The sequence below is a fragment of the Carcharodon carcharias genome, chromosome 1 (genome assembly GCF_017639515.1).
Source record: "Carcharodon carcharias isolate sCarCar2 chromosome 1, sCarCar2.pri, whole genome shotgun sequence".
Lineage (NCBI taxonomy): Eukaryota > Metazoa > Chordata > Chondrichthyes > Lamniformes > Lamnidae > Carcharodon > Carcharodon carcharias.
In genome coordinates, this window is record NC_054467.1 from 60,192,556 (window position 1) to 60,219,094 (window position 26,539).

At 42.7% G+C, this 26,539-nt stretch overlaps 1 protein-coding gene across 2 annotated transcripts in view; it reads right to left on the reverse strand.

Annotated features, from left to right (window-relative positions):
• The window catches only part of LOC121280220, a 365,957-nt gene that overhangs the window by 267,807 nt on the left and 71,611 nt on the right, over nt 1–26,539 (reverse strand). For both annotated transcript variants that reach the window (XM_041191985.1, XM_041191994.1), the window contains exon 5: nt 24,585–24,722. In XM_041191985.1, the coding sequence (XP_041047919.1) occupies nt 24,585–24,722 (138 nt within the window). The remainder of the gene's footprint in view (nt 1–24,584; nt 24,723–26,539) is intronic.

The window sequence follows — 26,539 nt, forward strand, 5'->3', positions numbered from 1 at the left end:
ACTGAAACACTGAAATTGCCTCTTTATGCACTGCTTCTGAAATCACTTTCTGTGGTCAATTATGGATGAAGTACAGCACTCTTTAAAAAATGCAGCTTCCAGCCTCATGATATATTGTGAGTGTTACAGCAGAACTGGCTTGTTTTTGTGGCAGTGTTTATTCAACATTTATCCCTGTTAAATCTTCTAGTAAATTGCTGATGTATATAAGTAATGAAACAAATAATTATTTTGAAATTCCTGCAGAAATCAACAATGACTTCTTAACTATCCATTGGTTGTTTTGCTCCCAATTCCCCATTATGTTCCCTACACCATATTCTGATTATTGTAGCTGTAAAACTGACAGCATGCTAACACATTCCATTATTAATGTGAAAATTGGACAGCAGGTGCAGGGGATTAAGAAATATAACATGAGTTGTGAATCTCCAGAACTGGCTGGTTGATTTTGTACACGATTTTGTCCTTGGCTTCCTCGTTATTTTAAAGGACATGGGCGATTCGCACATTAATGCTCATGAAATCTGCACAGAAAGTTAAATCTGTTAATTGTTAATAAAATGACTAACAACCGCTCAGGTCCAGAAAATGAACAATTTAAACTGTGGAGTCTCATTTCATCAGTCAATAAATTGTTCTTGCAGATTTTAAAACTGTCAAATTTAATATTTTTTCTAACTTTTATTTCCTTTTTTGTCATTTAATCTAATCTTTCCTTCTATTCCAGTTTTGCCTCTAATCCATTCTTCTTCTCAGTCATTTCTCTGTTTCTTCTAGTGTTCAAATTCTATTGGTTAAGGAGATAGTCACTGGGATTCCAGGTGCCCTCACCATATCATTATCAGCTTGCACTTCCACCAAGCTACAGTGCAAAACCTTTCAGCTGAGGGGGTGCAGAAAAAAGCCTAATTAATGGGACATACCATAAGATGCCACAAGGTAGCAAGATCTGGCCCATCTTTATCGCAGTAAATTCAGAGCTGTTGTCTTCATCTCTCACTTGCCTTTTAGCAAATAAATCAAGGTTATGGGTTCAAGGCCCACTCCTGAGACAGGAGCACAAACATCCAGGCTAATGCTCCATTGCAAAACTGAGGGAGTACTGCACCATGAGAGGCACTGTCCTTCAGATGAGCTGCCAAACTGAGGCCTGCCTGCTCAGGTATAAGATCCTATGGCACCACTTCAAAGAACGGCAGGAGAGTTATCCCCAGTGTCCTAGCCAACATTCATCCCTCAATCGGCATCACCAAAACAGGCCACCTGGTTACCATCACACTGCTGACCACAGTTGCGGAAGGTTGCCCTGTATCCTACATTACTACAGCGACTACATTTCAAAAAGTACTTCATTGGACTAAAAGCACCCTGGGAGCCCCTGTGGTTATGTGAGGTACTATATGAAGGCAAGTCTCTTTACACACTCTTACACTCGAGTTGTGCATTATATCATCTGCCAAATTTCTGTAACTGGAAAAGAGTTAAATATTATCATTCTTTCCAGTTTAATACCATTGATTAGATTTTCCTCTGTTGCACTTGAACAAAACTATTCACTGGGAGAAGTGAATACAGGAACATCAGGCCGGGAGGAACAGACACTCAGTGTGGAGTCTGCCTACTTTTTTATCCAAATTATCCAGCTTACTTACAAAAGCAACTCAAAATTTGGGCTCGCATCTTTTAATTTGTCTAACTGACAGTGTGTTTTGTCAGTTCTTGGTAAAGAGGCGTTTCAGCAGTACATTTGATGACACAGCTACATTACCACTAAAGCAAACCATTAAAAACTGTCTTAATGGCGACCACTGCATTCTCTTCTTCAATGGCAGTCCCTCAGGGTTGAGGATGACTTGCTTCCACACTAAAAATTAGTTCTCAGGTGACTGAAGAGTCCAATGCGCGACCTATAGTTTCTTTCACTGGTCTGGCAGGTGGTGGTATGGGGAACGGGTGGGTGTGGTGCCCGGGTTGCCATGCGTTCCCTCTGCAGTCGACACTTCAGCTTGCCCTTGGCAATGAGAGTGGTCTTGGGCCAGGGATTCCCAGATGTCAGTGGGGATGTTACACTTTTTCAAGGAGGCTTTGAGGGTGTATTTGAAGCATTTCCTCTGTCCTCCTAGGGCTTACTTGCTGTGCCGAAGCTCCGAGTAGAGCGTTTGTTTCGAAGCTCCAAGTAGAGCGTTTGTTTCGGGAGCCCCGTGACAGGCATGCAGACAATATGGCCCGTCCAATGGAGCTGATTGAGCTGGTCAGTGTTTCAATGCTGGGGATGTTGGCCTGAACAAGAACACTGACGTTGGTGCACCTATCCTGCCAATGGGTTTACAGGATCTTGCGGAGGCAGCACTGGTTCTTCTACGGAGTTTTGAGGTACGTGCTGTACATAGTCCACATCTCTGCTGTAGGAGGGCGGGTATCACTACTGCTCTGTAGACCATGAGCTTGGTGCTAGGTTTGAGGTCCTGGCATTCAAACACTCTCTTCCTCAGGCGGATGAAGGCTGTGCTGCCACACTGAAGGTGGTGTTGAACCTCATCTTCGATGTCTGCCCTTGTTGACAGGCTCCTAAGGTATGGAAAGTGGTCCACATTGTCCAAGGCCTTGTCGTGGATTTTGATAAAAGGGGGCAGTGTGGTGTGGTGGGGGCAGGTTGGTAGAGGACCTTTGCCTTACAGATGTTTAGTGTCAGGCCCATGCCCTCGTATGCCTCGATGAAGGTGTTGACTATGGCTTGGAGCTTGGCCTCTGAGTGTGCATACAGATACAGTCTGCATACTGTAGTTCAACGACAGAGGGTGGGACGACCTTAGATCTGGCCTGCAGGTGGCGGAGGTTGAATAGGTTCCCATTTATTCTGTAGTTTAGATCCACTCCAGCAGGGAACTTGCTGAGGGTCAGATGGAGCATTGCGGTAAGGAAGATCAAGAAGAGCATTGGTGTATGACACAGCCTTGCTTAACCCTGGTCCAAACGTGGAATGGGTCTGTGGTGTATCCGTTGGGCAGGATCACGGCTTGCGTGTCATCGTGGAGTTGGCGGAGGATGGTGACAAACTTTTGGGGGCAGCCGAAGCGGAGGAGGATGCTCCATAATCCTTCATGGTTGACAGTGTCAAAGGCTTTTGTGAGATCAAAGGAGGCCATGTACAAGGGTTGATGCTGTTCCCTGCATTTCTCTTGCAGTGGCTGCGCTGCGAAGATCATGACTGTTGTGCCCCTTAGTGGGTGGAATCTGCATTGCGACTCTGGGAGGAGCTTTACAACTCTGCGAGGAGCTTTTCAGCCACAGGGAGAAGATGATTGAGGAGGATTCTTGCGATGACCTTCCCTATGGCCGACAGCAGGGAGATTCATCTATAGTTACCGCAGTCGGACTTGTCACCTTCTTGAAGATGGTCATGATTATGGCGTCTCTGAGATCTCCTGGCATGCCCTCCTCCTTCCAGATAAGGGAGGTAAGGCCATGTATTTGCACCAATAATGCTTCTCCACCATCCTTTAGTGCTTCAGCAGGTATCCCATCTACTCCTGATGCCTTGCAGCTATTTAGCTGTCGAATGGCCTTATCTACCTCAAGAAGGGTTAGGGGTTGTGCTGAGATGGTGGCGGGTAGCATGCTGCAGGATGGAGTCGAGGACACTCGCAGAGTCTCTGTTAAGAAGATCTTCGAAGTGCTCCTTCCAGCGGATGCTGACTGCCTCTCTGTCCTTGATGAGTACCTTTCCGTTCTTGGCCAGTGTTGGGTGGGGCCTTGGGTACCTGGGCCATAAGTGGTCTCAACTACACTAAAGAAATCTTGCCCATCATGGTTATCGCTAACTGGATCTCCCATGCTTCCTCCACCCACCATCTGTTCTTTAAGTCGCAGGTTTTTTGATGGACCTCAGCCTTCAGCCATCTGTAGAGTTGCTTACTCGCTCTCGAGTTGGGTTGCTGATTCAAGTTCAAAAATGCCTTGTGCTTGCCGCTTATCAGCTCCTGGATCTCCTGGTCATTCTCATGGTGTTTCCTGGTCGAGTGACCAAGCGTCTCTTCGCAGGTGCTGATTATGGAGGCCTCGCGGGCAAACCAGATGCTGCAGACACTCTGCATCTCTGGGTCACCAGGACTCGCCAGGTTGGCAGTGTGATGCTAGCTGAATAGGGCTCTCTTCACAGGGTCTTCGAGTGCCTCAGTGTTGATTTTCCTGCAGAATTGTTTCTGTTGTTATCGCTGCTTTGGGACTACACAAATGTTGATGATCGAACGAATTAGGTGGTGGTCCATCCAGCAGTGATCGCCCCTGTCATGACATGGCTGATACACCCGTCCTTGCGGTCCCTCACTTGGATAATGATGCAGTTGAGCAGGTGCAAATACTTGGAGCGAGGGCCTTGACTTTTCTGTCTGATGGAACAAGGCAATGGTAATGACAAGGCCATGTTCTAGGCATTTTGTCAGGACCATTGGTGTTGGATATCCCTACCCCCACTCTGCCGATTACATCTCCCCAGAGGCCTTTGTCCTTCACAACTCTGGTGTTAATGTCGCCACGGACGATCAGCTAATCGCCTGCTGTGACTCGGATCAGGAATTGTTTGAGGCTGGGGTAAAATTCCTCTTTGGACTCATTTGTAGCATCCAGTGTTGGGGCATACGCACTGAGGACTGTAGTGCATTGGTTCTGGGCTATGTGGCGCTCATTTGTCCTGCAAGGAGTGTCTTTGAGATGGCCAACAGGTTTGTTTTTAATGGCAAAGCCAGCCCCTTGGAGGTGGTGATCTTCTACTGGTTTACCTTTCCAGAAAAAGATGTTGCTGCCACCTTGTTCCTTGAGCTGGCCTTCCCCTGCCCACCAGTTCTCACTTTAGGGCGGCGTTGTCAATGTCGAAACGTCTGAGCTCCTGGGAAATGATAGTAATATGCCATTCCGGTTTGTCACTGTTGGGGTTGTCCATGTGGGTCCTCACATTCCAGGCCCTGAGCTTCATTTTAAGGGAGTGGAAGATGCCTGAGCGTGAGTTATTTTAACGTGGGATGGCCATTGCATACCAGCTACCACATGGGTTTGCCGGAGCAAGGCCTTGGTTCAGTAGAAAGGGGGTTTGAGATGACTGGAAACCAGGGTCCGCTGTGTGGGCTAGGACATGCAGACACACATACTCCTACTGTCCTCTCTTCTCCTTCCCACAGGACCTCTCTCCCTGGGATTCATAAAGAGCATTGGTGGCCTCCTGATCTGGCACACTGACAATTATAATTACTACTCTGGTACAAATCTCATAGTTGTCAATATGGCAGCTGCAGAAACATGAGGGTATCCTTTGTGATTCGTACTGTTACCATACAAAGGAGGTAATTTGGATAATACTGGAAAATGGGCAATTATGAATTCAGCCGCACATTATACATTTCACCTGATTTTTATTTCCATGTTCATGCTAAATTCCTTTGTTTTCTGAATGCAAGCTCATATTGGAAGAGGTTGCTCCAGGGACTGAGTGTGCTTTGAAACTCCCCTAATGACCAGCAACTCTCATTAAAAGAGATGAAAATCTTTTTGAAAGTAATGTCAATGTTCATATAATGAGTCACTTCATCCATTCCAAGTCCATTCTAATCAGAGGGCTCCAGGGCCTCGAAGGTTGAGATGTACAGTGAGCATATTTATGGAAGCAGAATCAATTAGAGTTGAGAATCACCACAAAGCTGCTTATATTCTTTCTCATGAATTTAATTGGAGAGTTGGATTCACTTGTTCTATTGAATTGGGTCCATAAAGGATGAGCGTGTATTCATTCACTGGATCTGGAGATAGTTAGGGTGTGTTTGTGTATTGGATCAGGAGAGAGTTGGGCCTGAATTTTCGCTCCTGGGTTGGGAGTGCAGAGTCAGGACATTTTGTGGCTCCACAAACCTGACCTGAGAAAAAGTGCCCAGGAAGTTGGAGTTTTCATTCCATGGGGTGCAGAATTTTCTGGGAGCTGCACAAGACAACTTCAGAATGAGAGTGGAGACTGCAGTGTGCAGAGGCAGGCTGGGCAGATGGCCTGCCTTGTGCACTGGCACTATTGTAATTAAAAAAAACATCAAACAACCCTCATTCCTCACAACCCCACATCCCCTCACACTCCCCATCCATATCAACCCATGCCCCCCATCCACCTCCCATGGCCTCTCATACCCTCCCTTCTGACCTATGTCCATCTACCCACCCCTTAAGGCCCCACATACTTTCCATGCCACTTCATGCGCCTCACCCACCTCCTGTGGTCCCTCATACCCCCATGCCAACCTATGCACCTCTGTTCACCCCCATGGCCCTTTATAGTCCCTAAGCCAATTTAGTGTCAACTCATGCCAACCCATGACTCCCACCTGCCACCCTTTGCCCTTACATCTATTATGCCAACTCACCCAGTATCCACCCTAAACAGACATTAGAAGCCATGCTGAGATGAAAAAATGTAAAGTTCTAAATGTCTATTGCAGATTTTATTTTTTAAAAACTCTCATTCATAAAAATCCATCCAGTACATTTACATTCTTTCAACTATATAATCCCTTATAAGAACAAACATTTCATTTAGGTGCATAATCCCTTATAAAACCAAGCATTGGAATTCATAGTCCCACTTCAAAGAGACTATAATCACTTGGAGCTGTCAATCAGGCTGTGAAATGGCAGGCACCCTACTGTGATAATGGAAGATTGTGAAATTAGCCAGCACTAATCCAGTAATGGTAACCCTCAGGTTTATGTTAACAGACAGAGTGAAATAGCAAGCAAAAATTTTATTAAACACTCCAGACATTTTTTCTTCAGATTTCAAGGGCAGGAGTTTTAAATGCCATGACAACTTGGCAGTTGCCTTTGACTGTTCATTTTGACACTTTTGACCGTTAATGCATTTATGCACATTTTATGCACATTAATGCTGCCTTTTAACAATCCCAAGGGTACCTGAACTCCCCCAGAGGGCACCTGACCACCCCCAAATGTTTCCCAGGGCCACATCCAAAGTGGTATCCTACCTCTTCAAAAGGGTATCGCACCTCCCCAAAGGACTCCCAAGAGTTCAGACCTGCTCCTACCAAGCTAAATTGTGCAAGTCATGTTTCACACTCCTGCTTCACCAAAATTAGACCTGAGTGGAGGCAGCTGCTGATTTATATGGGCAGCTCTCCATCATGGCAAAAATCTAGGCCTTAAAGTGCACATGTGCACTGGAACCAGAGAGGGTTATGGTGTATTTGTGCACTGGGTCAGGAAAAGGTTAGGGTGCTCTTGTGCAATGGATCCAGTGAGGGTGGGTCAGGAAAAGGTTAGGGTGTACCAGTGCACAGGGTCAGGAGAGGTTAGGGTGCACTTGTGCACTGCAACCAGAGAGGATTAGGTTGTATTTGTGGGATTTTTCTCTTTTTTGGTAAGATTATTTCCTTCTAGAAAAAAATGTTAATTTTTAAATGTAAAAGACCATAACATTAGGCAAAATGCACAATTGTGAATATAAAATTCAAATTTTTTCTGGATAATCAGATAGAAAAGCATAGCCAAGTTTCTACTTTCAACTTCAGCTTTTCTCCTTCAGGTTATTGAGTGTTTATTTTGTTTTCTTCCAATACAGGTGAAGAAACAGTAAGTGTGCCCATGTTTTAGGTTTCAAAGCCCATGGAACGATCTGTAGTTACACATCAGGAACAGTTTTTGGGATATGCTAGGTTGGTGTGCATGCAGCATTCTAGTATACTGCTGTCTGAAAAGACTGTTGGTCAGAGGAACACCTGTACAATTTTACATTAAGGAAATGGTTTTCATACTTGAGATCCCACATCCTGTTAACTAACTGTCTTTGTACCTTCTGCTTCCTTTACCATAAATTAGAAAAAGAGCCTGTCACTGCACTGGTAAGCTTTTTGAACTGGCCAAGTACTCTCAACAGTCTTTTCTGACAAATAAACTGGAAGTCCCTAGTATTGCCTGCCAGGCTGCTTTTGTGCTACAATGACAACATTGATGATACATTTATTTTTCTTATTATTTTAGTATCAATGTCTTAAATGTTGTCAGAACAGATCTGATTGGTAATATGTTGATGCCACCTCAACAGTAGGATCACTTCCTGCTTCTTATTTTGCAAACCTGGCTCAATACCTCTCACTGGTTCTTAAAGGTGGTAGAATATGCTATGTCTACCTGTACCCTGGTGTTATTGTATCCATAAAATTGTCATTGCATGGCAAGGTCCATGGTTAAAGTGGAATTTTTTAACAGAGCTACTCCATCTACAACCCCCACCCACCCTCACAGCTGCTCACTTGGGTACTTTTGATCCTGCCCCACCATTGTCAACTCTACCCACAGTTCTTGATCACCACTTTAGAATTTAGATCTCTCTACTCCAAGTGACTAGTAATAAAATTGGGGTAAATGTCATTGGTTAGATAAAAAAACACCGTGGGCCTGTGAGTTGGGCTGCTTGTCTGATCAGTAGAGAGGAAACAGTAAGAGAGAAAATGTGGAGAAAGGCCATGATTTCAGCAGGGACAAAACAGCAAGGAAAGGAACATCATGAAATCTAGGGATAAGGACAATCGAGCGATGGAAAAGAAAGTTGCTTGATGAGTTGAAAATACCTTTAACTGGACTGATAGGTAGCCAAGGATAAATGTAGGCACAATAAAAAGTATCATCTTATTCCTATGAGATCCAACAGCCAATGAGGAAAGGCAATTGGGAATCTTACAAGGAAATCAAGAACTGGGTATTGTAAATGGTAGGTCAGGAAAGAACTGCTATTGCATATATGATCAGCCAAGTTTACTTTAATCCTTGGGTAAAGTGCTTTGAACACCTGGATTCCTATTCAGTTCATCACTGGTTTCAAAGTGCATCACAAAAACATGAAAGTCACAGCTGCTGCAGGGAATTGTATTGGTTAGCTCTGCGCCATGTACAAACAGATCTTAACATAACAGTAAAGTTGAAAGCATGCACCTGTGGCAGAATTACCACAAATGTTGGATGCAATGTAATGCCTCCCCCCCCCCCCCCCCCCCCCCCCCCCCAGGAGCTGACTTGAGGGTGGGGTGACTGTAAAATGCCTTCCCAACTCCCCCAGTTATGTCGAGGATGTCCTTCCCACCTGGAGGCCAATTGAGGCTCTTAACTGTCCAATTAAGAGACTCAGCCAAGCTCTACTTACATTCTACCAGTAGTTGGGGACAGGGGCAGGCCGTGTGGGCAAGCCACCAAGTTTATACCCTGGTGGGATTACCTGCAACCTGGAAGAGGGGCTGGGCCCTTCCTACTTAGGCAACCTGTTCCCAGTGGAGGGACCTGATGGCCGAAATGATCGTCCCCATGGGAAGATCTTCTGCCTTTTTTAAAATCGAACTGTCCCCTGCCCCTACAGCCTTTAAACCAACCTGCCTTCCCCCTCACTGGGTGCACCTGACTGGCCCTGCCAAGCCCGTCCTATTCATCTGTGTTCTGAGGCTCCATGGCTGTTCTTCGTTCTGGGACCTAATTCAGCACTGGATGTGCCAGCCACTCTCTCATTGGTGCTGCTGGTGCTGAAGAGCTGCCGACCTCTGATTGGATGGCAGGATCTAAGACATCCGATGGTGACCAGGCAGGTGACCGATTGATTTTTAATCATGTTTGGGTGCCCTGGAATGGCTGTGGCAGGATTGCTGCCAACTCTGTAGCCAATGGACAGGCCCATCGCTGCAACCTTTACATCCAACCCTTTGAATCAAATTTCTTTTGCGTTTATAACACCCTTAGTTACGGAAGTCAAAGTTACATAGATTAGCAACAAGGTGCAGTTTTAAAAGAAATATCAAATGGTTTAATTTACAGGCACTACTAAAGACTTTTTAAATGGGAGAACTATGAACTCAACACTCTACCAACCCTGCGTATAAAGCTTGTTAAATCTGAAAATGCCATAGTCCATCAATTTACATTCTCTCCAGAAAAATATCCGAAATAAAGTCTGAACAGTAACTTTTGTTTCTAAATTGCAACAAAAAAGTGCAAAAAAAAAGTAATGTTGATTACGGATATAGGGGTTATAAACTCAAACAAAGAGACCAGTGACTAATCATTTCCCCTTGTACTAAAACTGGTGCCTGAATGTCTTCTCTTCCCCTCAAGTGATGAAAGAAGATAAAACCGAAACACTGTCATCTCCTGTCCAAACTAACAAACCTGTCCTACAATAAGTCCATTACTTTGAAGAAATCTCATATTTGAAGAAGTGCAGCAGCTCAAGCAAAGCACAGCATTTTCCTTAACCTGCTCCAAACATTGTGCTTTTGTATTCAGACAACAGCAAAGCCTTGTCACAGGAAGGCAAGGAGCAGACAAGGGAGGACTTTTAGCTAAAAGCAATCCATATTTCATTACACCCATCACTTACAGCTTCTTTTAACCCCAACATACAATTTTCATATATATTAGTGCGGCCCTTTATCAGGCTTGCTTCAGGATTCTAGCATCAGTAATGACAGGGTTGTGCCTCTGACTTTGATCTCCATTCAATTTTCTTTGAAAACAGCAACTTCACAAGACTTTGAAGGCAATTGTTTTCTACAGCTCAATGTATCACCGTGTGATTGAATTCTTAAATTCAGCCCCTTATTATTTGGGGAATTGTGAAGTAACTATTTCTTCAACATTGGTGTTATCTAATTTCTATTCTACCTTTCCAAAACTTCTGCCATTTTAAAATATTATTTCTGTCCAAGTATTTATATTATTCTCCCTCTCCTTTCTCTCACCTTCATGCTACTCTTACTTTCTCACCGAAAATGACACACACGCAACCTGGTGCTAAGCCTCTAACAGTCCTATTCTGTAACCAACTGCTTGAAGTGCGCCACAGTGGCCCAGAGTATCTCAGCCATCAATTTTCTACCACCAGCTCTTACCCAGGAGAAGCACCTGTGTCTACCGTATATCTCCTAGTGACAACCTTCCTAAAATACAGAACTCACCTTGCATGGGAATCATTATTATGAATTCAAATGATGTCAATCCAATGGACAGGTACCACTAGTCACACTGTGCTTATAAACAGTTAAGTATTCAAAAAATGGGTTGCCTTTAAAGAAGAGATAGTTTGGGTACAGTCAAGGTACATTCACACAAGGCAATATGTTAGGGCAACCAACGCAGATCTCCCTGGATAATGAAAAAGATAGTAAGATGAAGCAGAAAAAGGGATGTGTGACAGATGTCATATTAATAATATAAGTGAGAATTAGGCTAACTATAAGAAATCCAGAGAGGAAATGAAAAAGACAATAAGATGAGCAAGATGGAGCATGAGTAGAGAATGGCAGCTAACATAAAAGAATTTCAAAAGTCTTCTATAGGGATATAAATAGAAACAGGGTAGTAAAAGCAAGGGTTGGGGCCAATTAGGGATTAAAAAGGAGATCTGTGCTTGGAGGCAGAAGGCATGATTGAGGCACTAAATGTGTACTTTGGATATGTCTTTACCAAGAAAAATGATGCTGCCAAAGTCACAGTGAAAGAGGAGATAGTAGAGCAACTGAATGAACAAAAAATAGAGGAGATATTAGAAAGACTGGTTGTACTTAAAATTTATAAGTCACCAGGACCAGATGGGATGGTGGGAAAACTAACTGAGGAAATTGCAGAGGTACTGTCCATAATCTTCTAATCCTCCTTAGATATGGACATGGTGCCAGAGGAGAATTACAAATGTTATACCCTTGTTCAAAAAAAGGGTGTAAGGACAAATCTAACAACCACAAATCAGTCAGTTTAACCTTGGTGGTGGGAAAGCTTTTAGAAATCATAACCTGGAACTAAATTAACAGTCACTTAGACAGGTCCAGATTAACTAAGGAAAGGCAGCACAGACTTGTCAAAGGCAAATGGTGTTTAACTAACTTGATTGAGTTTTTGATGAGGTAACAGATAGGGTTGCTGAGGGTAAGGTGAGTGATGTGGTACATATTGACTTCCAAAAGGCGTTTGATCGAATGCCACTTAATAGCCTTGTTAGCAAAGTTGAAACCTATGGAATAAACAGACAGTAGCAGGATGGATACAAAATTGGCGAAGTGACAGAAAACACGGGGTACTGATAAACAGATGTTTTTCGGACTGTAGGAAGGTGTCCTCTAGGGATGTGTATTCGGACTTAGACTTGGATGTGTAGAGCACAATTTTAAACTTTAAAGATGACAAAAATTGGAAGTAATGTGAACTGAGAGGAGGATAGTGATCGACTTCAAGAGGACATAGACATGCTGGTGGAATGGATGGGCAGGTGGCAGCTGAAATTTTATTTGGAAAAAAGTGAAGTGGTATATTTTGATAGGAAGAATGAGGAGAGGGAATATAAGATAAAAGGTACAGTTCTAAAGGGGGTGCAAGGACAAAGGGACTTGGGGACATATGTGCACAAATTGTTGAAGATAATAGGGCAGGTTGAGAAAGTGGTTATAAGGCATATGGGATCTGTGTATAAAAGCAAGGTAGTTATGATTAAAGCAAAATACTGTGGATGCTGGAAATCTGAAATGAAAACAAAATGCTGGAAATACTCAGCAGATTTGGCAGCATCTGTGGAGAGAGAAACAGAGTTAACATTTCGAGTCCGTATGACTCTTCTTCAGAGCTAAGGAGAAGTAGAAATGTGATGTATTTTATACTGTTTAAGAGCAGGGGGGGGGCGTTGGAGGAAGATAGAAGGTCAGGAATAGGTGGAAGTTAAGGAGAAATTGACAAAGATGTCATGGACAGAAGACAAAGGGAGTGTTAATGGCAGTGGTAAAGACTCAAGAAGGTACTGACTATCGTAAGATAGCAGAATGTGTTTATAATCTTTAGAATGATCGACCTAAATGGAATTAGTGTATTTGGTGACCGCTTTCATGCCTTCGGAGACGGCGTGTTTGGCCAGTTCCCCTGGCAGCATGAGGCGGATGGCGGTCTGGATCTCCCTGGCCGAGATGGTGAGTCGCACGTTGCAAAAATGGGGTGAAGTCTCAGGGGCGATGCGCTCGAAAATGTCGACAACGAAGGAATCCATAACACTCATCGCCTTGGATGAGATCCTGGTGGAAGGGTGGACCTAGATCAGCACCTTGTACATGTAAGCAGAATAGCTCTATTTGCAAGATTTCCTCCGCTTCTTGGGCAACTTCTCGGTAACTTTCGTCAGCGACTGCTTCGCCACCTTCCGGAATGCATTGCCCTTAGCCGCGGCCGCCACCTCGGGCATTCCACTCGACTTGGACCAACTCAAATCAGCTGACATGTGTTTATAGCAGAACAAGGATTGTGTGAAAAGGCAATATAGAAACCGTGACAGATGGTCCTGTTGGGGGGTAGGGGGCGGTTGGGGAAAAAGGAAAAAAAATGAGTAAATAAATAAAAATAAATAAATAAACGGAAATAAATTAAAATATTTTTTTTAAAAATTGGATTAAAAAAGGGGTGGGGATGGAGGAGAGAGTTCATGGTCTGAAGTTGTTGAACTCAATGTTAAGTCCGGAAGGCTGTCAAGTGCCTAATCAAAAGATGAGGTGCTGTTCCTCCAGTTTGTGTTGGGCTTCGCTGGAACATTGCAGCAGGCCAAGGATGGACATGTGGGCAAGAGAGCAGGGTGGTGTGTTAAAATGGCAAGTGACAGGAAGGTCTGGGTCATGCTTGCAGACAGACCGTAGGTGTTCCACAAAGTGGTCACCCAGTCTGTGTTTGGTCTCTCCAATGTAGAGGACACCGCGTTGGGAGCAATGAATACAGTGGACCAAGTTGAAAGAGTGGCAAGTGAAGTGTTGCTTCACCTGAAAGGAGTGTTTGGGCACTTGGATGGTGAGGAGGGAGGAGGTAAAGGGGCAGGCGTTGCACTTTGTGTGATTGCATGGGAAGGGGCCGTGGGAAGGGGATGAGTAGTTGGTGATGGCGGAATAGACTAGGGTGTCACAGAGGGAATGGTCCCTACTGAATGCTGACAGGGGGCTAAGGGGAAGATGTGTTTAGTGGTGGCGTCATGTTGGAGGTGGAGGAAATGACGGAAGTTGACACTTTTAATGCAGAGGCTGGTGGGGCGAAAAGTGAGGGCAAGGGGAACCTGGGAGGGAGAGGAAGGTGTGAGGGCAGAGGTACGGGAGATGGGTCGGACACGGTTGAAGGCCCTGTGAACCATAGTTGGAAGGAACGCTTGGTTAAGGATAAAGGAATACATATCAGATGCGACAGAGGCAGAGGAACTGAGAGAATGGGATGGTGTCCTTAGAGGAAGCAAGGTGGGTAAACACCTTGTCAAACACCAGGAGGGAAATGGAAAGCAATGAAGGTGAACAGGGTGAAAGAGACAAATGGAAATCCTGTCGGAGTGAAGTAGCAGTGAAATAAACACTAAGATCACCCTTATGATATCAAGTTAGGATCAACTTTTGTAAAACGCTGGTTCAGCCTGAACTAGGGTACTGTGTCCAATTCTGGGCATCGCAATTTCCGAAGGATGTGAATGCTTTAGGGATGGTGCAGATAAGATTTATGAGAATGATTCCAGGGATGAGGGACATCAGAATAGACTAAAGAAGCTGCTACTATTCTCCTTAGATATGAGAAGGTTGAGGGGAGATTTCACAGAGGTTATCAAAACCATGAGAGGTCTCAACGGAGTAGATAGTGAGAGTCTGTTCCCATTGGTTGGAAGGGTTGAGAATCCAAGGACACAGAGGTAAAATAATTTTTTGTCTGGCAATGAAAGTTAAAATTACCCACGGTTTCTGATATTTCAGTCTCTATATCCTCAATGGGGCAGGTATTGGTGTGGATTTTGAGTTTGTTCGATAATGTTAAAAGAGTGACAATGAAGCGGCAGCTCATTTTACATCTCTTCCAATGCATTGTCCCCTGACTTGCAATATAACACACAGTCAACAGCTACCACATTGGATCCAGCATCACCGATTCTACAAGCACTCAGAATAAATGATCCATATATAAAGTATGGAAATTCTTTAGCAGGCTTGTGCAAGCCATGTAAATTTGGCAGTTGTGAAGTAAAAGGTTCCAGAGACATATGCTACTGAGCAAATGAAAAACATACAAAAATGTCAGAAATATAAAATCTGGTGAGGAGGAGAGGGCAAGTGTGTCAAGCGTGAACTTTGCACATGCACACAGGTGAGCACTTTATAATCTCCCTGAGGTACAGAGCTGCCTCAGGGAGATGAAGAGATTTGAAAAAAAATAATAAAAAAATAAAAATGTCACAAAACATGTCCCCTCATGTGACTCTGGCGCATGAGCAGGGACATGTTTTTAATTCAAGTGTAAAGTTTTTATTTGATTTTTATTTGATTTGGGAAACCTCATCCTGCTCATGGAAGAGGTTTCCTAAAAAGTGCAAAGGCCGCTTGGCCTTTTCGCCTGCCCGCCAACTGTAAGGTTGGATGAGCAGTGTTAATTTGAATTTAATTACCTTAATGGGCCTTTTACGGCACGCGCCTGCCAAATGAAATATCGCGGGACTGCGCGATGACGTTGGGACACTCGCCCGACATCATCGCGCATCATTTTATACTCGGCCGGGTTGGGCGCGCACCCGCCCGCTGAGTTTAATACTCTGCCCATTAAAATCTCTCAGTGAAGTATGAGAGTGTGTTTCAAGCAGCTCCAGTTGTCAGGATACTTTGGTTTAGATTTTGTTGCAGATTTATTTGCCTGACATGCACAAAGCCACAAACTGACAAGTTTTGGTTGTTTGCATGTGCCACAGCTGGGTTGAATTTCAAGCCTGTATGTGCTGCATATATCAGCATATGGGGTTCTTTGGATAGAATAGGCCATTTAAAGCATTTTAGACTGTATTTTTCTTGAATTTCTGTTTTTTTATTTCCTCTTGATTATTGACTTGATGCAGCAACTTAAAGAATCACTAGCCTTCCACCCAAACCAATAGCAGCCATTTGCAAGCAACAGACAAAATCTGGACCTTACTGACACAGGTTGTTTTTTTTCTCAAAAGCTATAGAATACATAAATGCACATAAAATCCCTTTAAATGATTTGTTTGAATAAATAATTATGTTCAGGTGGGTTTTTCCAAATAGATTCGCTTATCAGTATGTGTGACATATTAATACATATTGTACATACAATTCCAATGTCATAAGGTATGATAGGTGTGCTCTGCCTGAAGACACGTCCTTGGCTCATTATCTGCTGATGCTTCATCCTGTTCTGTTTTCTTGGCAGTTTTTTCTTTGTTGGTGGTGGTTTGCCATTGCTATATCCACTATCAGAGGCAGGACCCACGTCTACCTCAGTTGGAACAGGAATTGAATGCAAGGTGTTGGCGCTAATCCAAACAACATGCTAGCTATCCAGCTAACTGGGCCCCACCTCTAATGCTGTAGAGCTTTACCTTTCCGATGCTGTACCTTCATGGTTATGTCACAATATTGACAGTAATAGCACTATTCAAATATGATGGGTAGTGCTAATATTGTGCCATTAACATTTCCGTTAAATAAATGCTTAAAATATTTAATACTTTCATTGGTGGCTCCTGTTCCCCATTCTCTGTCTCCTTCAATTTCCCCCCCTTTTTTCCTTATATTCTCGTTGTTTTGAAATAATATTCCATGTCTTAACTCTTCCATTTTTTCACAATATCTAAACTTCGATGCTTTTTCTACTCCTCCATTTTCTTCCAGATGGCACAGGTCCAGTGTGGTTCAGAAAGCTGACTGCCATATTGCCATTCTGCCTCTGCCATTGTGATCACCACTGGTGAAGCTCTGCACCAGAAGCGGGGCATCACAAAATTACCCCCATTGATTTTTCCTTATGATTCTAAGCATTTCCCTACAGTTGGAACTGAGTCTATTTCTTAAAGTTTTATCAAAGGGTGTAAATTTAAAAGAAAACAAATTACATCCACAAAATCAATGCAATAATTTAAATTCTTACGATGCAACATTGTTCATGCACAATACAAAATCATAGGATCACAGACATTTCCTTGGTCCATCTAACCTATGGCAGTTCCAGTGCTAGGTCCTCCTCAGAAATGTCCCATTTTCCAGCACTTTTCCTGTGCGCTTTAATATATTTCTTCTTCAAATAACTATGTTATCCCTTCCTAAAGTTATGACTAATATAGAAAATGTCTCCAGACATTGAATAGCATAATTAAACTGTAACTGACAAAGCTGAAGAAGGAGATCTTAGGAAGGATTGCTAAAAGCATAGTCAAACAAATGTTTTTTTTGAAGGAAGTTGTTAATAGAGGAGAATGAAGTAGAGTAACATAGAGAATTATGGGAGAATTCCAGAGCTTACCACTTAGAAAGATGAAGGCATGACCACCAATGACAGTTCAAAGTGAGTGGGGGAATGCACAAGAGCCCAGAGTTGGAGGAATGTAATACTCTCAAAGGATTGTAGAGCTGGAGAAGGTTACAGAGATATTGAGTGGTTAGCCAATGAAGGGATTTAAACATAAAGATGAGAACTTTAAATTTGAGGCTGGGATTCAATGTGGGTTAGCAAGGGTGGGGGGATGAGAAAGTGGTGGACTTGGATAAGAGCGTTAAGGTTTTGCAGAAGCTGATACTCATGAAGAACGAGGGATGGGAGGCCAGTCAGGAGGGCTCTGGAATAGTATTTGAATAATTCATTGCATAATAGTTTAACTTTATGTTACTAAGATTAATCTTCAAATAATCTTTCACTGTTTACCTGCTTGAGTCCTTTCATAAGTTTCAACACCTTTGGCTGATTCCCCCTTACTATTGTTTTAGTGAAAACAGTCTGATTTCAGACTGTTATTATCATATCTTCTCAATGTTGATACCCTCTCAGGAAAGCAGCAGTTCACCATTCTCATGGCTTTAGCATCATTTCTATAATGAGGTGACCAAACCTGCACCCTAGATGGTAAACTGATCAATGTGTTGTACAAATTCATTATTACCTCCTTGCTTTACTATTCAGTTACCCCAAATATCAAACCCAGAATCCAATTTGCTGCTTTTAGACCTTTTTCCAACTACAATCCTCTTTTAAAAATCAATGCAACTGCAATCCTAGGCTCCACTGTTCCCCCAGTCCATTGAGAGTGCTACCATCGAAGGTATGTTTATATTCACTCTCCATTTGTTTCCTGAAAATGTACCCCATTTCACATTTATTTATGCTCAACTTCATTTCCTACATACCTGCCCACTCACCTAACCTTAGTCCTCTTGCTTATTGAACAGAACAGGCATTGATATAATAAAACAGTGACTGATCCTCTAACCACTTAAAGTGAAGACATGTATCAATCACAAAAAGTAATTTGTCACTAACAAAGTCTGCTGTTGTGGGACAGAGGAAATAGAATCGCATTATTGTCAGTGTTAAGAAGTCTAGAATAAAGTGACATGTATATAACTTTAAAAAAAAAGATTTCGGATAGAGGGCAGCAGTAACATTTTTTACAGAGTTGTGAGGCTACAGAAAGCACCACCAGTGTTAGTTTATAAATTTCAAACTAGATCAACGTTTAACTACAGGGTAAAACAGTGATACAGTACCTGGGTAGGAATATAGAAATAGGCCTTGCAGTGGTTCAGCTGGAACAGATGCTTGCATGTTAAAATTCCTATGTAAAAGTAGTTAAGACATGGGGCAGAATATTTCGCTCAGTGTGGGGGCGCACACCCGACACTCTTGAGCTTAAAATAGTGCGTGATGATGTGGGACCAGTGTCCCGACATCATCGCGCACTCACGTGATACTTTGGTCGGCGGGCACACACTAAACTCAGAGATCGCAGTCAGCGGTCCGTTTCCTGAATGCTCCCGGGCTTGTCGATCATGCCCGCCTACTGAGCTGAAAATTCAGGCCATGTTCAGCCTTTGTAATTCAGCCTATCCAAAAGAACAGTCACACACTGAACTCAAAAAACATTCTGGTTCTTCACAAAGAAAGCATTGAAAATGATGTAAATTCTCGAGCTGTCAGTACAACGTGTCAGTGAAAATGCTACTCTTTGTATATCACAAACACTTTGGGTTTGTCTCTGATAAAAGATAAACTCCCAAATTATAGCTGTTTTTCCTCATTTGGATTCTGATTCACCTGCTGTGAATTTCCAACATTTTCTGTGTTTATTTCAGATTTCTGACATTTGTGGTTTTCTTTCTCCATATTCAATCTATCACAGTCTGATGACACAGTGCCTCTTGAGCTGTTAGTGTGGTATGTTTATGTGGGAAAAGTGCTTTCTAAAGCATCTGTTCAACTATTATTGCTAAAGTGACATTAATTTCACATTTGCAAGGAAATCAGAGGCGTGAGAATTATAGAGTAATTATACTAGAGTAGTTATAACTACTTTAAGTACCAAATATAGACTGGGGTAGTAATAGCTGAGAGGGGTGGGAGTTCATAGAGTGCACTCAGGAGAATTTTCTTCAGTATGTTTCTATACCAATGAGAAGGGAGGCACTGCTAGACCTGGTTCTTTGTTCAGTAGGGGAACATTTAGAGGACAGTGATCATTGTATCATCAGGTTTAGGTTGGCTATAGAAAAGGACAAAGAACAATCCAGAGTAAGAATAATTAACTGGAGAAAGCCAACTTCAATGGGGCGAGAATGGGTCTGACCCAGATAAATTAAAATTAAAAGTTGTTAGGCAGAACTGTAACTGAACAATGGGCTGCCTTTAAAGAAGAGAGAGTTTGGGCATGGTGAAGGTTCTTTCCATAAGGGAGAAAGGTATTGCAAAAAATCTAGAACTCCCTGGATAGAGATAGAGATTAACTTGAAGAAAAAAAATACATTTATGACAGATGTCATGTGGATAATACAACCGAGACCCAGACTGAATATAGAAGGTTCAGAGGGGAACTGAAAAAGCAAATAAGAGAAGCAAAGTATGTGACAGTATGAGAAGAGATTGGCAGCCAACATAAAAATGAATAGAAAAGCCTTCTATAAATAGTAAAAGGGTGGGAAAAGGAGAAGTGGGGCCAATTAGGGACCAAAAAGTGGATTTATGCCTGGGAACAAGGCTGAGATGGGAAGTTATTACTTTGTATCTGCTTTTCCCGAGGAAGAAGATGCTTCTCAGATCATGGTGAAAGAGGAAGTCATTCATGCACTTGAAGGGTTTAAAATTGATAAGGAGCAGATATTAGATAGGCTGTCTCTACTTAGTAAAGTTGGAAAGGCACTGGGACTGGATGAGATGCAACCAAGGATACATAGGGAAGAGAGAGTGGAAATTGTTGAGGCACTGACCATGACTTTCCAATATTCCTTATACTCAGGTGGTGCCAGTGGACTTGAGAATTGCAATTGTTACACCTGTGTTTAAAAAAGTGTGTAAAGATAAACCCAGCAACTACCAGGCCAGTTAATTTAACCTCAGATGTGGGGGAAGCTTCTAGAAATTATAATTTGGAAAAAAAACTAATAGTCACTTGGGAAAATGTTGCTTAATTAAGGAAAGCCAGCATGGATTTGTTCTCTCTTTTCATAGAGTAGAAATTGTTGTTTTCCCCTTATATTGGCATTCTTGCAAAGTGTACTGATGAGTGCAAGACGAAAAGCTTTGATGTGTCTCTTTTTTTCAGCAATATTCAAGTTTGGTTCCAGGTATGAGGAACTTCTGTTACCTAGATAGAGTGAAGCAGTTAGCACTGTTTTCCTTGGAGAAATAAAGGTTGCGAGGGGATTTGATATCGGTATTCAAAATATTGAGGGGGTCTAAACTGAGTAGAAAGAGAGAAACTGTTCCTATTAGTGGAAGGATTGTGAACTATTAGTGGAAGGTAGTTGACAAAAGAAGCAATGGAGACATGAGAAAAAGATTTTTCATGCAGCAAGTGTTTAGGATTTGGAATGAGCTTCCCGAGAATATGTTGGAGGCAGGTTCAATCAAGGCATTCAAGAGAGAATTGGATTATTACCTGTAAAGGACAACAGGGAGAAGGTAGGTGAATGGCATCAGGTCAATTGCTCCTTCAGAGGGCCAGCACAGACACAGAGCCAAATGGCCTTCTTGCTGTAACCTTTCTGTGATTCTATAATTCTATGAATTTTAGTAAGTTGCAACTGTTGTCATGTTTGAGTAAAATAAACCCTTCCTTCCAGAAGACCAATTATAACATATTGCACAAGCTATTCAACCACATATTGATTTCCTCTTTGAACTTGCCTGCATTTTATACAACTGTTTACAACTGACAACTACCACTTCAGCATCTCCAAGATGACATGCTCTCTAGACATGGGGCCAGACCTTTGCTACCAAGGCAGGTAGCTCCTGCTGGGAAATTTCCTGGCTCTGCAGAACTGCCTCGGTCAAAAGTCACAACCAATTTTCATTCCAGGGATGGGAGGGTGGGGTGTTTTAGAGTCAGGCCCCGACTCCCTGAAGCAGATCATAGGTGGCCACAGGTGGCAACAAAGTGCCGAGGCAAGCTGGTTAAAAGGCCTGCCTTGGTTCTCTGGGAATGTTGACTTTGTTCCAGTTGTTTGTTCACATTTTAGTCCCTCTAGCCTTCACTCCTCACACTCCATCACTCCGGCCCACTCCCTCGGCCACCTCCATGCCAACCCACGCTATCATGCCCCTGCCTGCCCGCCAATGGCCCCTCATACCATCCTTGCCAACTCATGCCCACCACCCACTCCTAATGGCCCCTCATACACTCCATGCCAATTCAAGGCACTTCCATGCCCATTCACCCAGTATAGATTCTGTCCAGACCCATTAACTCTATAGTAACAATGGCATTTGTGGAGTTCTTTACAAAACCACCCAAGCATAATTTCTTTAAAAATAATTGCTGTTGCTACAATGCTATAAAAATGTTAATCAACCAGACCTGTAAAATATCAATAAAGGAAACTATAATTGCTTGCACTTCTTTATGTTGTGCAAATAAACGTTGAGCCATTGACAAGAGAGATCTTAAAAATAACTTATTATAACATCACAAAACCAACAATAATGCAAAGCTTTCCCTTCTCTGCACTCAAGGGCAGAATTTTACGACAGCAGGATTTTACGTGCCCGTTGTCGTCAATGGGATTTGTAACAGCCCGTCACATTTTATGGTCCTGACCCCGCTGAAACAGGCTGTAAAATTCTGCCCCACGTTAATAAAGCAAATCTTTTCATTGGAATCTGGGCTCTCAGCCAAGCCTCATTACGCATGCATGGGTTGGGGGGCATGAGTTTGCATGGAGGGTATGAGGGATCATGGGGGTGTGGGAAGGGGTATGGGTAAGACCTTTTGATCTTGCCTTTCAGAAGATTCCCATATTTAGACTGTGGTTCTCAATTTTTCTGTGGGGCCATGAATCATGAGCCATGGAGAAGCTGGCCTGATCCCACAAGAATTGCAGGGGGTGGGGGGCAGTGGGGGTGGTGCTAGGAGATGCCTGCCTCTGCAATAGAGTTGGCCAATTTGGGAGTGTAGGGCATGAGCTCACCACCTCATCCTGCTTTGTTGAAAATTGTGGACAGTGGAAATTTGGGTGGCAATCCTGGAATTGGTTTCTGCCCACCAATTTTAAATGGCTCCAGAGTGCTTACAACCCCAGAAAAATCTGGCCCATGGTCTTGAATTTAAAACAGATACAATTCTGGACATGAACATCTTTGGAGAATTTGCAAAGTCAAATTTTCCTTTTCTGTGCCTAGTGTAGAAGTTAGAGAAGACAGCAGTATTTATCACAAATTTTGACACATGTTGCAACAGTTTTCTGTCCTTTAGAATGAACAGATGGAAAAGCTTAAGGAACTTGTGATTAAATTTGTGATAAGTAATCCTACTCTGCCAAGCATCTAGAACCAGGTAGTGAAAGAGTAAAGTCTGCTCCACCTCACTTGATCATTGGAACAGTACATCACAATCAACAACCAAAGTTTCAAATGCACACTCACTACTTTAGTAGCTAGAAATAATCACATTGAGCCAAATCTGAAATACGCTACAGTGATGTATTTAATGACCATGAATGTTTATCACTCAGCTGTTAGTGATTTTATCCCATCCTCTCTTAATTGTGGTCTGAGTTTTAGAATTAGTGGATAAACATCAATGCAGTGCAGCGTAAAGAACGTTCATGTAGTGTGTGAGAAATTGGTTCTCATTGCATCTGTTTTCTAAATAGAAAATTAGGGCAAAAAGCACCGATTTCAGGATGCAATATTCCACGGCTGACTCATGCCTGTATTACAATTGCTGCCATATTGGTAAAGGCAGCTTTTGATGCATCAGTGTTTAGGGTTTTGAGAGCATGCGACAGCTGAACCCACGACTGATTCCCTTCCAATCCCCTCAGCAGCCTTTTCTAACCTTTCTTTAATATGTACTCTTCCAGTTCCAAATAGACATAAGGACATAAGAATTAGAAGAAGGAGCAGGCCATTCAGGCCTTCGAGCCTCCTCCACCATTCAATAAGATCATGGCTGATTCTAATCTTGCCTCAACTGCACTTTGCCTACCCTACCCATAACCCTCAACTCCCTCATAGATCAAAATTCTGTTTAACTCAGCTCTGAATGTATTCAATGCACCAACTTCCAATGCTCTCTGGAGTAGAGAATTCCAAAGAACAATGACTGACTGAGAGAAGACATTTCTCCTTATCTCAGTCTTAAATGGGTGACCCCTTATTCTGAAATTATGCCCCATAGTTCTAGACTCCCCCACGAAGGAAACATCAGCACCTACAGTCATAATTCTATATGTTTCAATGGGATCACCTCTCATTCTTCTCATATCCAATGACCTGCACACCCTCTCCCCAAAGACAATCCCTTCATCCCAGGAATCAACCCAGTGAACCTTCTCTGAACTGCCTCTTACTCTTAAATAGGGAGACTAAAACTGTATGCAGTACTCTTGGTATGGTCTCACCAATGTCTTATAAAGTTTTATTATGAGTTACCTATTTTTATATTCCACCCCCTTGCCATAAAGACCAACATCCGTTTGCCTTTCTAATTACTTGCTGTACTTGCATGCTAACCTTTGGTGGTTCATATATGAAGACACCCAAGTCTCTCTGTACCATAGCCTTTTGTGATCTCTCTCTATTTAAAATATTTTGCTTTTCTATTCTTCTTAACAAAGTGGATAACCTCACATTTTCCCTCACATTACTCTCCATCTGCCAAATTAATACCCATTCAACTAACCTATCTTTATCTCTGTGCCCCCCACAGAACTTGCTTTCCCAAGCATTTCTGTCAACAAATTTGGCTATTCCCTTCATTCAGGTCATCAATATAGATTGTAAATAGTTTCCCATCCAATAGATATTGGGCTAGAATTTTCACAAGGGTTCTCCTGTCGTAACATCAGATAACTGAGAGGGGGTGCAGTTGGATTTCAGAAGGGAATTATCATTCCCACATGCAGAGCTGGTGATAAACTATGTTTCATTTTTCTAAACTGGCCTTGAACGTCCAACATGGTTCCATTTGACCAACAAAATAAAATTAAACAAATCACAAATGGCCAAATATCCAGTTGCATTCTTCAGAATCATCATTGCTACTCATACTGTTCCATGGTGCTTACCTGGGCTGTGGTTTGTTTCAGTCTCACAGTTTTTCTGCGTCTCTTTAATTTCCTCAGAGAAGTCTGTGTTCAGCACTGGAGTTTTATCATGGTTGACCACGTCTTCATTCGTCTTAACATAATCGTTTTCTTCTCTGTCTGGAAACATAGATAAGCTTGAACAAAAATGGAGATAACAGCTTGGAGCTTCTAGTTCTGTGCAGTCCAGTCTGCGGTTTCTCAACTGTCAAATGAATGGTTAGAAATGGTGGGCTTGGTAACTGCAGAAATGGAAAGTCTAGGTCAAAAAAAGACACAGGTCTGATAGTTCCTGAGGCCAACTTTGCTGGTACGATTGCAGCAGAGTAGGAATCCCACCTGGCCCAATCCCTGGCTGATGTGCCACTCTGAAATCCAAGGAATGGGGTCTTTTGCATATGTAATATGGTCTGCCAACACCTGTAAAGGCACAATAGGGGTGCCCTCCACAATCCAAGCCAATTCACTCTTTTGAGGTGGAGCTGAAATTCCAAAGGCCCAATTTCTTTGCTAATTCTTCCACTCACATTGCAGTTCTATTCTAATGGATCTCCTCTAGGATTGAATGTCTTATATGAGGTTTGGGGGCTTTATGAAGCTTTAACGGGACTCAACTGGCGTGACTTCCACTGAGGCCTTTCAAGGAAGTAAAACAGAGAAAGAATTCCAGATGACCCCAAAAACTCCCCCAGACAGGACCTCTTATTGGGAGGGGTGGGGCGGGGGGGATTGCAAGAAGGCCAAATGATCTGCTCATAACACATGCCAGAGCAAAATTTAAAGATCTCGATGAGCAGGACCTTAGCAAACCAGATTGTGATCTGTTTTTTGTGGTGCCTTCAGATAGAAATCAGACTTATGCCTTCCCATTTGGGAATTTGGGGTCAGTGATTCAAGAGGCTAAAATCCTTTACAACTAATTTACTGAAAATAAGATGTTGAGTGCATCTTGTTTTACAAATAATTCCCAGTGTAGGACATTAACTTTAATTTCCCTGCGAAAATTCAATTGCCTTTGGTTCATTACTACAGTGAAGTCTGAACATATTAGAACTAGATTAGTTTTACTTATTGAACGCTGAGAATACCAAAGTGACAAAATTAAACAACTGCAATTGTTTTCATGCCTGTGTTTGATGAGAATACCATATCTTTCAATCTCCTTTTACTGACACATGCCTGTCTCTTTTTCTTAAGAAAAAAGTATATTATTTAAATAGAGAGAGATTGCAGAACTCTGAGGTACAGAGGGATCTGGGTGTCCTGGTACATGAAACACAAAAAGTCAGTAGGCAGGTACTGCAAGAGATTAGGAAGGCAAATGGAATATTGTTGTTTATTGCAAGGGGAATGGAATATAAAAGTAGGAAAGTTTTGCTGCAACTGTACAGGGCCTTGGGTGAGACCACACCTGAAATACTGTGTACCGTTTTGATCTCCTTATTTAAGAAAATACATAATTGCCACTCACCATCCTGACTTGGAACTATATCGCTGTTCCATTACTGTCGCTGGGTCAATATCCTCCTTCCCTAACAACACTGTGGGTGTACCTACACCACATGGACTGCAGCGGTTCAAGAAGGCAGCTCACCACCAACTTCTCAAGGGCAGTTGGGGATGGGCAATAAAAATGCTGGCCCAGCCAGTGATGCCCACATAGGGGGTTACCCTGTGAGGAAAGGTTGGACAGGTTGGGCCTGATATCACTGGAGTTAAAAAGAATGAGTGGCGACCTTACTGAACCATATAAGATCCTGTGGAGACTTGACTGGGTGAATGCTGAACTGATGTTTCCCATTGTGGGAGAGACTACAACTAGGTGTCACAGTTTAAAAATAAAGGGGTCTCCCATTTAAGATGGAGATGAGGAGGAATTTTTTCTTGTAAGTCTGTGGAACTCTCTTCCCAGAGAGCAGTGGAGGTGGGGGTCATTG